Raw genomic sequence first — 12,896 nt, forward strand, 5'->3', positions numbered from 1 at the left:
TTTATTTCGTAGTGTTTTTTAAACTGGTAGGAGGGTAGTTTTGAGGAAAATTTGAGGACAGCAAACACAGAATTTTATTAAAGGCACCCAACTTTGGATTCTGATAGTCTATCGGGATCTAGTTCTTTGGCCTTAAAGCTATTGGGAAAAGTGTATTTCCCTGGGGGCATGGGGCAGTTGTTTCCTCAGTGTTGCAAATATTTAAGGTTGCATTGCAGTCTCAGAAACTCTCAGAGTGGTAAAAATTTGTGGGAATTGTTCTCTCCAATGCATACACCTACACCATAATAACCATGATTCAATAAATTGAGCCTGAGGTGCTGAACTTTTTCAAAACAAAGACACGTCATACTGCTGACTAGGACTTTGTTTTTCGCATTCCTTGCTGTAAATTGCTAAAAGCACTCAGCTCATACCGATTTACTGTACGACAGTCGAGACCGTTCTTTCTGGGATGTCTGAAATTTGTTGCTGCTATGAGTGCCTCTACACTTCAGGAACCACACTAGAAGGCACAAAATTTAACCCTTTCCCCACCATGGTTTGGCCCAAACCCGTTGTTATACATGGTGACTGTGGACCTGTTTACCCTTTGAGTGCCAAAGTTGTGAGTTTTGTTGCCTTTATACAATGTAAGGCCAACAATTTCATTCAGATGTAGACAATTTTTTTCTGATTTTTCCCAAACTTTTGGTCAAAAAGTGTAGTCCATTAAAATTTATGTCCATTTAGTCCAAAATCATGGAAAAAATTACAGAAAAATTCATAAAAATACCGAAATTATACAGTGTCGCTCAAAGTTGATCAGAATTGGTACATACCAAAAGATCAACAATAAGTGTTGTTTCTATCTGTTCAGTGCAGGAAAATTCTACGTTGATGTTATGACAATGATTTCTGCACAGTACAACCAGAAAAACAAGAAATATTTACACCAGAAAAACAAGAATGACAAAAGTAAATAAGGTCTGAAACTTTAGGTACTGGAGTGGAGGTCAACTTTAGCAACATGCATAGCAGAAACAGCTAGTCCCTCTTAGTTTGAGCATAGACAGTCTCCCCCCCCCCCCTCTATGTCTATGGTTAGAGCAGGTCTATTAATATGTCACAGTTCATAAACAATGACAGGAAATGACTAATTGGCTGTTTCAGTTACTGCCACCACTCCAACACATAATAGGTACCCTGCATACAAATAGGTTAAAGGTCAAAACTCTCTTACTCAGATGTGTGGGCTGTTTCAGTTACTGCCACCACTCCTGCACATTTGCAGGATTTCCCCCTTTTCTTTCCTCATTTGCATATTTTTGACACTGACATGTTCATTTGAACAACGTCACATCTCAACCCCTGCATCTACCTGTACATCAAATACTGAGATGGTAGCTTTGGCGGTATGGGAGCCTTTGCATATGATGGACATACATACGCCATCAACTCACCATATAAGCTCTTTTTGGTATTTACATAAATACCAAATATGAGCTAAAAATTGGTAAAATGTTGCCCTGGTACTTTTGGGAGAAACAGTACAGTACTCAAAGGGTTTATGTGGGGAATAGGGGGTGTAAAAATGTTGAAGTGTAATGTCGGCAACACATAAATGTGTTCACGCCGTCATTCATGGACATCTTTTACTCACCAGAAAAGAGCACAAATAGACATTTGTTTGTAAACTGTTTTCATCAATCTATTTTACACAAATATTACATTATGTATCATACGATGAACTCTAAGAAAGAAAAAAAAATACACAATTTTTAAAAATAACTTATGAAAAATAACATGATTTTACATGGTATAAGTGTTGACTCGTTCTTCTGACAATGTACCGGCAATATACAACATTTTTCCCCCTCAAGTTCAAGTACACCCACAAATGTATTATTTCAAATTTGCCACTTCTCACTTGTCGGATCAATTGAAACCTATGAAAACATAAAAATTTGAAGTTTCCATCATAATTACAATTAAAAAGTGCTATTGGACTACATTCTATAGTTACTATAGGCAGCCATATCACCATGCTAATAGGAACATTGTTCAATATCAGACTGGCCATTTACATAGGATTCTCTCTGTTCATGGATGACCATCCTGTAGGGTTGACGATCTGTCTGGAAACACACACTATGCCAATATTGTATTCAGAACAACAGTGTATCTTACTTAATAAACCTGTATCAGATTTCACAGTGATCCTGTTTGGCCACAAAATGTGCATTTCAAATGGAATGTGTGGTGCCAAATACTTTGATTACAAGAAGTAAAAGCACTTCTTTTCGCATATAAAATCTGTCTGTTCAATATTTCGATCATGTTTTAGTTTTTTGTCTCACCATGGTATTCCCCGATGTATTCATTATTCTGAGTCGCTGACTCTCAATAATGCTCTACAGCAACAAGAAATTCACTGGCAGATTACACCACATGCCTGAAACAGCCCTTTTCGAAATTCCGTCGACAAACTGTATGAAAAGAATTCTGTTGCAGGGCCTCTGAATTTCAAATGATGTTTGAGGTGTATTAACATAAACCTGACAGGTATGATTGAACAAAAATGTGTATATAGTTGTGCAATTTCTGAGTCCATTGCTGTGAGGTGAGGTAACGTAACACTAAAGTTCAAACAAGGCTGTCCGCAGCACTGGGTTTTATGACCAATTACTGGGCATACAAATTTTGGTGATATTATTTCCCTTGATGTTTGACACCCATGATAGCATAATGTAAGTATAAAATTAAACAATATCTAAAACCCTTCAGATGATACAACCAGTCTGTTTTCACAGCACAAGACACAGTCATGCACATTTACATATGACACTATGGCATGTAGTTTTTGCCTGTGTCATAGGCCTCAGTACACAGCACTGTGTAAAGAGATGTCTGTTCGGTCTTTGTTTGCACAGAACAGATTACACTGTGCGTGTGGTATTTTTTTTCACCTGAGAAACTACACAATGAGAACCTAGGTTGAAATCATGACGTCTATAGCATATCACATTGAAAGGAACTTAAAATACAAACTGGATAATAGTGAAACATTTTGTGTCATACAAAAGTAAGTAGAATACAGAATAAGTATGTGAAGTTGTTGTAAATAAATTTTTGAAGAAAAGGGATTCAATAGTACTCCAATGATCTCAGTTAGTTTGATAACAGTTGAATATAAGAAACAGGTGTCAAGTAAAGAGCAGAAATATTAACATATCATGCCTTTGAAACAGGGTCAGCATTATTCCTTTCACTTGTTGGGACTCTAGTATCCATTTGATGCCATTCTCATCATACTTTTTTTGATGGTTAAGTTTTTAATCATACAGGGGGAAAACCAGCACATTCAAGTTTCAAGACTGGGTCTATGAATTATCTTCCACATCCATTCGGGAATTTGTATGGCTGTGTAACATGTATACAGAAGGGAAATTCTACTGGTTAAAATGCCTGGCTTAGGCACTGTACAAGACAATGTCATTTTGCACAAAGTACGATTTGTTAAAGCTCCATAAGCTGTATCTTTTGGCTATTTTTTCAGAACTTTTGTTTTGTGGTTTCCCTACACTTTCTGCATTGAATCCCTAAACTGTAATTTAATGCCAAGTATTTAGCATATCAACACAACCTATATGAGTAGAATCTCCATTGTTATTGTTGAAAATTGTATTCAAGTCCGGACTAGAATTCATTTGTAAACAATAAACAATGATCACTACACACATACAAGCTGTGTTGACAAAAAGAATACTTGAAATTTCAGCATGACAAATGGATTAGAATTTGATACGGTAGTTGATATACAGAAGCAGAATACTGAAAAACTTGCCACAATGAGTTACATCTTATGTCCCTTTAATGGTTGGTGACAATATTTGGCAATTTCAGTGATGAATGTAAGATGTATGGAAACTTTGTAAATGCACCTAAAGCAAAAGCAAAACAACAGAATTGACTTCATGTTACAGACTAAACTCGGCAAAAAAATACAGAACAACAGTGCTTGATCCTTGCTTTACAAGTTTTCATCACACTGAAGAAACAACTGAAAAAGATTTTGTAAAATGAAAAAATATTGTCATGACTGGAATACTCAAAACAGGATGACTGCTCGGAAAGCTTACTGAGGTAGATTTCATTTGTGATCTGTCAAAGCTATACGGAATTGGTTCTGTTGGAATATGCATTGCTTTCACATTGAATTACATCCCTTGAGGACACACTAGAGGGCGCTATAGTAATACCTGGGACATGCACTTCCTAAATACAGATGTTCATTTTGAGAAAACATGGCAGGGCTTGGTTTTAAGTATTTGTCCCACCTTGATGTATCAAACAGGGAAGCAATGTTAACTTTTTCAAGCCTACAACCTGTGTATATAAGAGTAATTTTTTTCAGAACACTGGGCCTTTTAATAGTTAATAAATTTTCACAGAAAATTCAAAATTATAGAACGGAGGTAATTCGGATATCATAGAATATCAAGTATGGGTGTACAGGAGTTACATCTTGGTACTGTCTTGCTTTACTGAGAAACTTGGATGGAAAACTATACAGCGTACAATGCATGTTGCATTTCAGAGCTAAAGCGGCCTCTAATTTTGTTGACTCTGAACAGATCGTTGTGCAGTCGGCAACTACCGATGACAATCAGGTTAGATATTAAAGTTAATGACGCAAAAGAGAGATTGACACTTTTCAATGCCCTCAACGCCGAATAAAACACATAGTCACCTTCTCAGGACTGCAACAACTTGCCTGCCAAATTGGGGGAGGGGGGGGGGGGGCTTAGTGGTAGATCAACAAAGGAGGGGCAACTCATTCCTGCAACAAGTGAGAAGGGCAGTATGAACTGTATTGTACTATCCCCTTTGACTGCAGACACCCACGTAAGCACTGCAGCGTTTTACCAAATAAAAGGCCTGAACATCTATCTTCATACTTGATACCGAGGTTATGTAATCAGCTAATGTCATTTAACAGAAATTAATACATGAGAGAAACAAATCAATATATAATAAATTCTTCTTTTGTTAAATTTTTTTAAAGTTTTCCAGCGTCTGAGCAGCCTTGCAGTAAAAAAATGGCTGTTTGCTGGAATTAATTGAAGCTTGTATTACGGCACTTCTATACCAAGCAATAAGAAAATGTACACAATCTGCAAATATTATAAAATGTATGGAAATAGCTTATAACACTGGCAATATTACAAATACAGTGATTTAAACGCGGGCTGAAAACTTACACATTGCTGGCCAAATGAGCTATTTCCTTATAAGAACATCCTAAAAAAGACCGCACCTTTTTTGTGCATGAAGGCTGTTGTAATAACATACTCTGTACATCAAAATCTGCCTCTCAAAAGCATACTGATAAAAATGATTTCTTTAATATCTTGTTATTTCAGATGTTTTCAGCCCTGCTAGATAATTTATGTAAGTTCATTATACATTTTTGACAGAGAACACTTGAACTTTCAGCAAAGTTTTGCTGTTTATCCAACCTGATCATTGGAATATTAAGGAGGGTTATATTTGACTACGTCTGTGCCACATGGATAGGTAAATACATGCATGTGCGTTTTTCTCACAATGGGGGGAAGGAATTATTTGTCATACAGAAGACTGATGGACAAATTGGGAAGTTTTTACAAATACAGTTACTTTGAAAACACAATGTAGTGAATTTATACATTTACATAAGAATTCAAAAACACGAACTTCCCTGACACACAAGATTAAAATACTAGGATGCCGAAAAATGGCATTCAGAGAGATATTCAGTTTTTGCAGTACTTCCATATGATCAACTTAGGGCTTTTTCTTCTTTTTATGCGACAGAATTGGACCGCAGCAGTTGCGTTTTCAAAAGTGGTTTCTTTTCTTGGACATTTAGTTTGTTTGTTGCTAGCTCTGTTATACTGAAGACGAACTGAAGGCAGCCAACTTTGACGTAGCTACCATGGTGAAGCAACGCCGTCCCCTCCCAGCCTGCACCGTTGCCGCCGATCAGACTTGAACTGCTGGCCTTGCAGTTGCACTGTTTCTTGATGCTTGACGTGGATTCACACATCGTCGGCCGCTCTACTGTCTCTTTTTCCTTTTTGCCGCGGTAAGTGTCGATGATGTTGCGAACTTTGCTGACTATGCTGTTGGCCGGCGGCATTGCGGTAACTTTGTCGGAAAAATCGCAGGAATAGAGCACATTGTCCACAGTGGTGCCGTGTTCACTGTAATTCAACAGTTCATAGTGCTTGGTTGTCTGTATAACAAAGAAAAAAATAAGTTAATTTTATCAGTTTGTGATTTCTACTATTTTGTACAACTTCACAGTTGAGAGAATCTATTGAATTAAGTACCACAGTACAAATGACGACACAATCTACATTGTAACAAGAGCACCACCCTTTCATCACCTTTTTCAAATACACAGGTCCAGCCAACCTGTCAAAAACAATAGGAATGCACTAAAATCTGGTGGTCAAAGGGTAAACTTGAAAGCTCCAAATAAGAAGTACCAACAATCAGTAGAGTTATCTGTGAGCACAAAATCAACACATTGAAAAGCCATGGCATCTCGTAATCAAAAACAAAGATATGTACAGTTCAGTTAGGGAAAACCTGCAGTCTTGTTCATCATTACTTGGTACCAAAATACGGAATTTTTTCAAGTTTTGTACAATAGAAACAACACACAAGGAATGCAGTAAAGTGAATTTCGATAGTATTACCTCATCGTAAAATATGCAGGCATGTTTGGCAGACACAAAATTGCAGTGGCCAAAGTTTGTGAGACATACATCCATATCACTTCCTGTAATTACAAAAACATAGACGACGGTGAAAAGTCAAGTACTGGAAACAAAAGGCTTTAAGAAAAATGTTTTAACTATAGCTTCCTGATAACTTTAAATTAATATCTTTATCTGGAACACAAGCTATAGATGACCTGTCATATACAGGAAACTAATATGGCTGAAGGCTTTTGATAGTGTCCACTGTCAGGCTTGAAAGCCTAAGAAAAAGTATCGGGAAATCAATACGCCATGACTGAATGCTTGTGAGAATTTTCACAGGAAACTAAGTAGAGTGTCACTTTTTCAAATATACCAATATCTGTATAATTTCACATGTAAAAGTGTCTTTTTAATTAGGGAGGGTTCAGCATCAGGTTTGACAATACAAAATAACAATAAAATCCTCCTTTTTTATACAAGAACAGTATCATGTCGAACCACAACCTCTATCCAGTACATATTACTTCTCCTAGTAAACCCTGTTTAAATACACCAGTGGTATCTGCCATACCTGTTCCTATATGCAATGCTCTGTAACACATGGCCACTGGTGCACCTTTGCCTGTGAGGGGGCACAAGACTGCCCTGGCTCTCAGCTGATTCTGTTGTTGCTGTGGACTTGGCATTGTACTGCTGTTGGATGGTTTCTTTACAGGGGTGGTGGGCTGAGAGGAGACCAAAAAAATATTGTCTCAAGTAGAGAAGAACATCGGCAATGAATTATTCTTCACCGGGAAAATACACTTTTTGGATTAATTCAGTCCTCAAAGGAGAATGTTTAATACATCTGCATAAATTTTTCCTAAAGGAAACTTCGAACTATTCTCTTTCATAATCACGAAAAAATGCCTGGGATCACAATTCAAATTTTGGGATGAGAGACAAAACAACACAGAAAATTTACTATGATTTGAAATTCAAAGCGGCTGCAACACCCTATGTTAACTCTATAGGCAAATTGAATTTTTCAATCTTTTCAAAAACAGACATTGAAAACTTCATTCACTCAACAGGTTTCAAGGTGAGTCCATACCAGCAGTAAGACCAGAAAAGAAATGTTAAGTTTGAGTTTTAATATCTACCCCGACCACACATTCTACCTTTGGTGCATGAAACAGTTTGGCATGACTCTTACAGCAATGAAAGGAAACGCCTCTGCTACTGATAGTTTTGTAATCTAACTGAAGTACAGTACATGGCATATTTATAAAATACATCACAAGTTAAACTAAGCGTCATGATCAAATTGATACTCAAATGCAACCACCAAAGATTATAGAGCCATGGGATCAGTGACAGTGAACACCTACTCACCCGTTGGGGAAGAAGCTGCTGTAACCTTTGATATGCTAGTATCTGGACAAGCCTCTCATCCAGTTTGCTAAGCTCAATATCTGCACAGGAGAGAAACATGTGTCCATGAATTGAAGGATCTACAACATTTACAGATTTGTACTTCTTCTAAAACTGGAGTTTTCAAACTTTATTCAAATATGCTATAATCTTGATACAACTGTACCACATAACCCGTATGGCCTTAAATTCTATAGAATTCAACAGATACCAAAACTGGGATCACCCTTTGACAGCCATTGTTTGGGCCCAAGCTATATTTATTAACCCTTTTCCTGCCGAGCGCCCTTGTCCGTTACTCTCCCAAGTCAGTAGAAAACCGCCCCATAATATGTGCCTGCAAAAGATTGGCTCTCCTGCATGTTATCCTGCCAGGCATTTTGGCAGAAATCGCCCATTTTCAGGGTAGTTTATAGCCGTACTTATACGTGTTAGACTTCGATAATTTCTACATGCCCGTAGACAGGGGAAGGAGCTCAAGGGTTGCTGCAGAAAAAAATTGAGGTCACCGGCTTTGTTTGCCCCTGGGAGTGCGTCATTTTATTGCCGTTTCATGTTTATTTTTTCGGAAATAAACTCCTTCAGTATTACGCACGTCCGCTAGGCACAAACATCACCTCACTCGTCTGTTAGTCAGAGACCCTGAGGGTCGTGCTAGGGGTGCAGAAGCACCGTCAAACCTGTCCTGTTTCCCCAGGGTAGGGGCAATTGAATACGTACCTTAAACGACTTGGCAGTGTAGCACAAAAACTACGTTTTTGCCGTTGTATTAACGACATGGCTGAGCCATTGAAGCACAGCTCAACGTACTTTAGCCAGCTCAGTTGGGAGTTGGCTTACGAGTGTTACCGTTCATTACTGACTTAATCGAGTGGTCCTCAGTCAGATACGGGTTTGTACCGACATGGCTTGGGCTGCAGCTAACCAGTGATAACCAGTCACTACACCCAAGTCTTCAGTTCACTTTTGCGATGCACGGGTGCAACGCAATATGCTTCCATTGTTCTAGCCATCGACGTGTCCACATGCCTGGCAGCCATATTGTACTGCTAGCTGGTTTGCATAACAAAGCAGTCCCTGCTAAATGCAGACGGTATCCCCGTAGCCTGACTACGCATTGACCTTATGTGCCCTTTTGAATTCTCTGTACGCAAACAGCGTACGTAGTTACCAATGCGTCGGCAAGAGGATACGTTTGCCTGCAAACCAGAGCCAATACTTCTGACGATGGAATAAATAAAAAATCCAAAGCTACGTCCATTGAATGGCACGGCCAAGGCAGTGAAGGACAATGCCTGGCTTGAACTTGCAGAGCTGAAGCCCAGCTTAGTACGTCGGACACCAGTTTGTAATGGTATTTCCGAGTCGTTCATATCCGTTCTATGGGAGGAACAAGTCGAGCCGTCCCGTCAAAAATACGTTCTCATTTTCAGTCACGCACAACTGAATAAGTGACTTTCGTCTCGCACCATCGGCATATCTGCCAAGTCGTTTGCAAGAGGTAGCCTTCTAGATTAGCATTGCCGAGTTGGTCAAGTTCGGCAGCAATCTCTATAGTGCCAGGCAGCCAAGTACGTCCAATTCCGCCAGAAAACGTCACCGTGCTATCCTGCCAAGTCCGCTAAAAAGCGGTAAAAAAAAACCAGCCCCCCTCGGGTGTGGGGACTGGCGGACAGGTTTCTGCACCTTTCCCTGTCTATCGACTCCCTGCGAAACCATTTCGAGGGAAAAGGCGTTCCTTGTCAGAAAACCTGTCCTCGGATGACCCCTAAACGCACAGGGGATAGCAAAACGTAGTGCCGTCGACTTGGCAGGAAAGGGGGTACCCAAAAAGGGCCCGATTTCCACCGGGTTGGGAGAATAACGGTCACCAGTGCTTAGATTCTGGCTACACCGAATTTCAAGCGGATTTTCACCCGACTTGGCAGGAAAAGGGTTAAAGGTGATCGTGTACCTATAAATCCCTTGCATGGAATCCTTGGAAGTTAAATGCTATACCCCACAAAAGACACTTTTACCATGTAGACTTACCTGAAACACCGTCTATACTGGCTTGCAAGGAATTGTTCAGATTGGTAATCGCAGGTGATGTGCTCAAATTGGCAGTGTTAAGCTTGGACAGAGAATTGAGAGAGCCAGATGCTGCTGAACTTGGCTTTCCTGGATTAAAAATATCAGAAGTGTTGTTAAAATGAAACCTACAAGATAAAATGCGCTACTTGGATAAATTTGTTCATCATTCCTGTAAAACCATGAAAACTGTTTGTAGGCACCGATGGAAGGAACTGGGTTTGTGCTCTGGGGACAACTATCTACCTTAGCACAGCCTCTCCAAACACAGGTCTAGAAATGGGCATTTGCCAAAGGTACAATTAGTAAGATTTTTCACAGCAACATATGAATCAGAGTTAATTAAATCTAATACAAAGTTCAGACAATCCTCATGCACTGTTTGCAGACACCCTGCCAACAGTCTGATCCCCTGTGGTTCAAGCAATCATTCCTTCACTACATACCTGACGACGACGACGACGATGACGACGGCAGTGGTGGTGGCACACCACTTTTACTTTGGACATTGCCGCTTGAATTTCCGGCGGCTGCTGAACTTGGAAGTTTGCTGCCTGATGGTGCTGCAGCTGCAGGCAGCAGAGTCTTACCGCTCTGTGTGAGAGTCTTTTGTGTTGGCAGTACTGAGACACTGGCAGTGGTGGCAGTGACCGTCCTGCTTGCACTGCTCACCACCACTTTAGTACTTAAGGACGTGGACACCGACGTGGGAACCACTCTGGCTTGTCCGTTTGTTTTACTGAGCGCCGTGTTCACAATGCTCTTGCTCCCAGAAGGTCCCATTGGCAATTTGTTAACTATACTAGAGGAATTTCCACCCTGTGTTTGCCTCGGTGAGGCATGATTAAGATATGTTTTCAGTTTAATATCTGCACCCGAGTCCAGTTCATCCGACCCATTCAAGCCAGGTCCACCGTTAACTGTGGCTGTTCCATTGTATACAGGTCCGTTTGAAAGATTGGATTTGTTAAACAGATTTTTATTGTTATTATTTATTTGATCTTCCTCTATCCTGCCGTTGACATTCACACTGCTGGACGAGGAACTCAAGCTGCTGATGGAATTTGTCGGACTCGGCGTGGTCGTCCGCACCGTCGTCGCGTTCCCTGATTTGCCCGAGGGGCTGGGTTCAGTTTTGGTTTTGACGTCCATGGAAGAGAACTTGGAGTTTTTCTGTGTCAGATACCTGGCTACACTACTCTGCAATGAAACTACCCCTTTCAGCCACTGAAATACAAGCAGAGAGACCTGTGTCACTTTCTGGTGTACATATCTGTGCACTTTTTCAAAATTGAGAAAGTTGTTATTCTTCACTGCTCTTCTGGTCTATTGAGAAAATCATGTATTGAACAATGCTCAGACAAACAGATTGTAAGTAGATGTATATTGTCATTGAAATCCTAAATCCCTCAGTTGCTTATAGCTTTCTGGTGTTAGGTTATAGAAAGGCACACTGACAGGTGACAATTTTACAGCAAAGCATACAAACACGTTGTGTTGAGAAAAGTTACAACAGGTAGATGACATAAACATGAGAAAGAAACAATATGGAAATTTGCGTATTACTCACGCATACAAACATGCATACACAAACACAATTCACAAGCATGCATGTACACATACATTCTGTCCTTTACTCAGAACAACCCTACTGTGCAGGACCATTTTTCATTCTGCCATGTGAAGGTTTGCTCAAAGGAATTTTCTGCAAACCGTCCCCATCCCCTCCACACACTTGGATACTTGGCTTTTTGCGCGCCAAAGTCAATTTTTGTGACCCTTATATAGTCAATTTTTGTCAGATTTTTGCCAAAATTTTGATAATAATCTGTGGCCAATGAAATGTTGTGTTCATTTGGTCCAAAGCTATCAGAAAAATTATGGAAAAGTTTATAAAAATTGGTAAAATGTTGCACTGAAATTTTGGTGGGAAAAGATACAGCACTCAAAGGGTTAATTTTCAACACAAATCACGACAGTGGAAACTGAACTTGCTCCTCAGACTTCAAAATAATTCCACACAAGCAACGTACAAACAAAGTGTTCCAGATATCTAGAGTCCAAATGTCTGTCCCTGAGGTCAGTTCTACCCACACACAGGTTGAAAGAAACACAGGCACTTTACCTCTTCTTGTTCTTCCGGCGTGCAGATATAACCCTGTGTCTTTGAAGGTGTGGGAAATGACTTGAGAGGCGGCGGCAGCATAGGTGGTGGTAAGGCATACTGTGCTTTAATCGCCTGAGGAACCTGCAAAAAACAATGACAAAGATGTCATTACACTTACATATCTTTCTGTAGACTTGGGTCCACTGCCAAATTACCAAAGTTTGACAAATTGAGAGGCCCATACAAGTGTTTATAAACAGTTTACTTGAAAAAGTAGAAAACAAAGCCAATATAAATCTATCTTCTCTTGAGCTGGTCAGGGGAATAGTGTTTACGTCTGTTTGATACCAGGTGGAATTACCAAACAGCACAAATGATTGTTTTTTGACAGAAAATCTTACTCTGATGATAACCCATCACAGTTGTTTATGACAAAATCAGACATTCATTCTCTTCACCAGTTAAACTTAAAGGAACCCAGGGTGGCTGTTTCACCACATTTCTCTATCCAGTCTAACAATTGTAAATGACAGAGTTGACTAGTCCATGGTGGTGATAGGGCAAATCTGACT

General features: G+C 39.7%; 1 protein-coding gene across 1 annotated transcript in view; it reads right to left on the reverse strand.

Moving 5' to 3' along the window:
• Positions 1 to 1,664: 1,664 nt before the first annotated feature.
• The window catches only part of LOC139144848 (PHD finger protein 12-like), a 31,573-nt gene continuing 20,341 nt past the window's right edge, over positions 1,665 to 12,896 (reverse strand). The window contains exons 8-14 of the mRNA XM_070715651.1: positions 12,343 to 12,465; positions 10,664 to 11,444; positions 10,179 to 10,307; positions 8,109 to 8,188; positions 7,306 to 7,459; positions 6,729 to 6,811; positions 1,665 to 6,259 (exon numbers count right to left, since the gene is read on the reverse strand). Coding sequence (XP_070571752.1) covers positions 5,828 to 6,259; positions 6,729 to 6,811; positions 7,306 to 7,459; positions 8,109 to 8,188; positions 10,179 to 10,307; positions 10,664 to 11,444; positions 12,343 to 12,465 — 1,782 coding nt within the window. The 3' untranslated portion in view covers positions 1,665 to 5,827. The remainder of the gene's footprint in view (positions 6,260 to 6,728; positions 6,812 to 7,305; positions 7,460 to 8,108; positions 8,189 to 10,178; positions 10,308 to 10,663; positions 11,445 to 12,342; positions 12,466 to 12,896) is intronic.

This window comes from Ptychodera flava, chromosome 12 (assembly GCF_041260155.1).
Source record: "Ptychodera flava strain L36383 chromosome 12, AS_Pfla_20210202, whole genome shotgun sequence".
NCBI classification, from domain to species: Eukaryota; Metazoa; Hemichordata; class Enteropneusta; family Ptychoderidae; genus Ptychodera; species Ptychodera flava.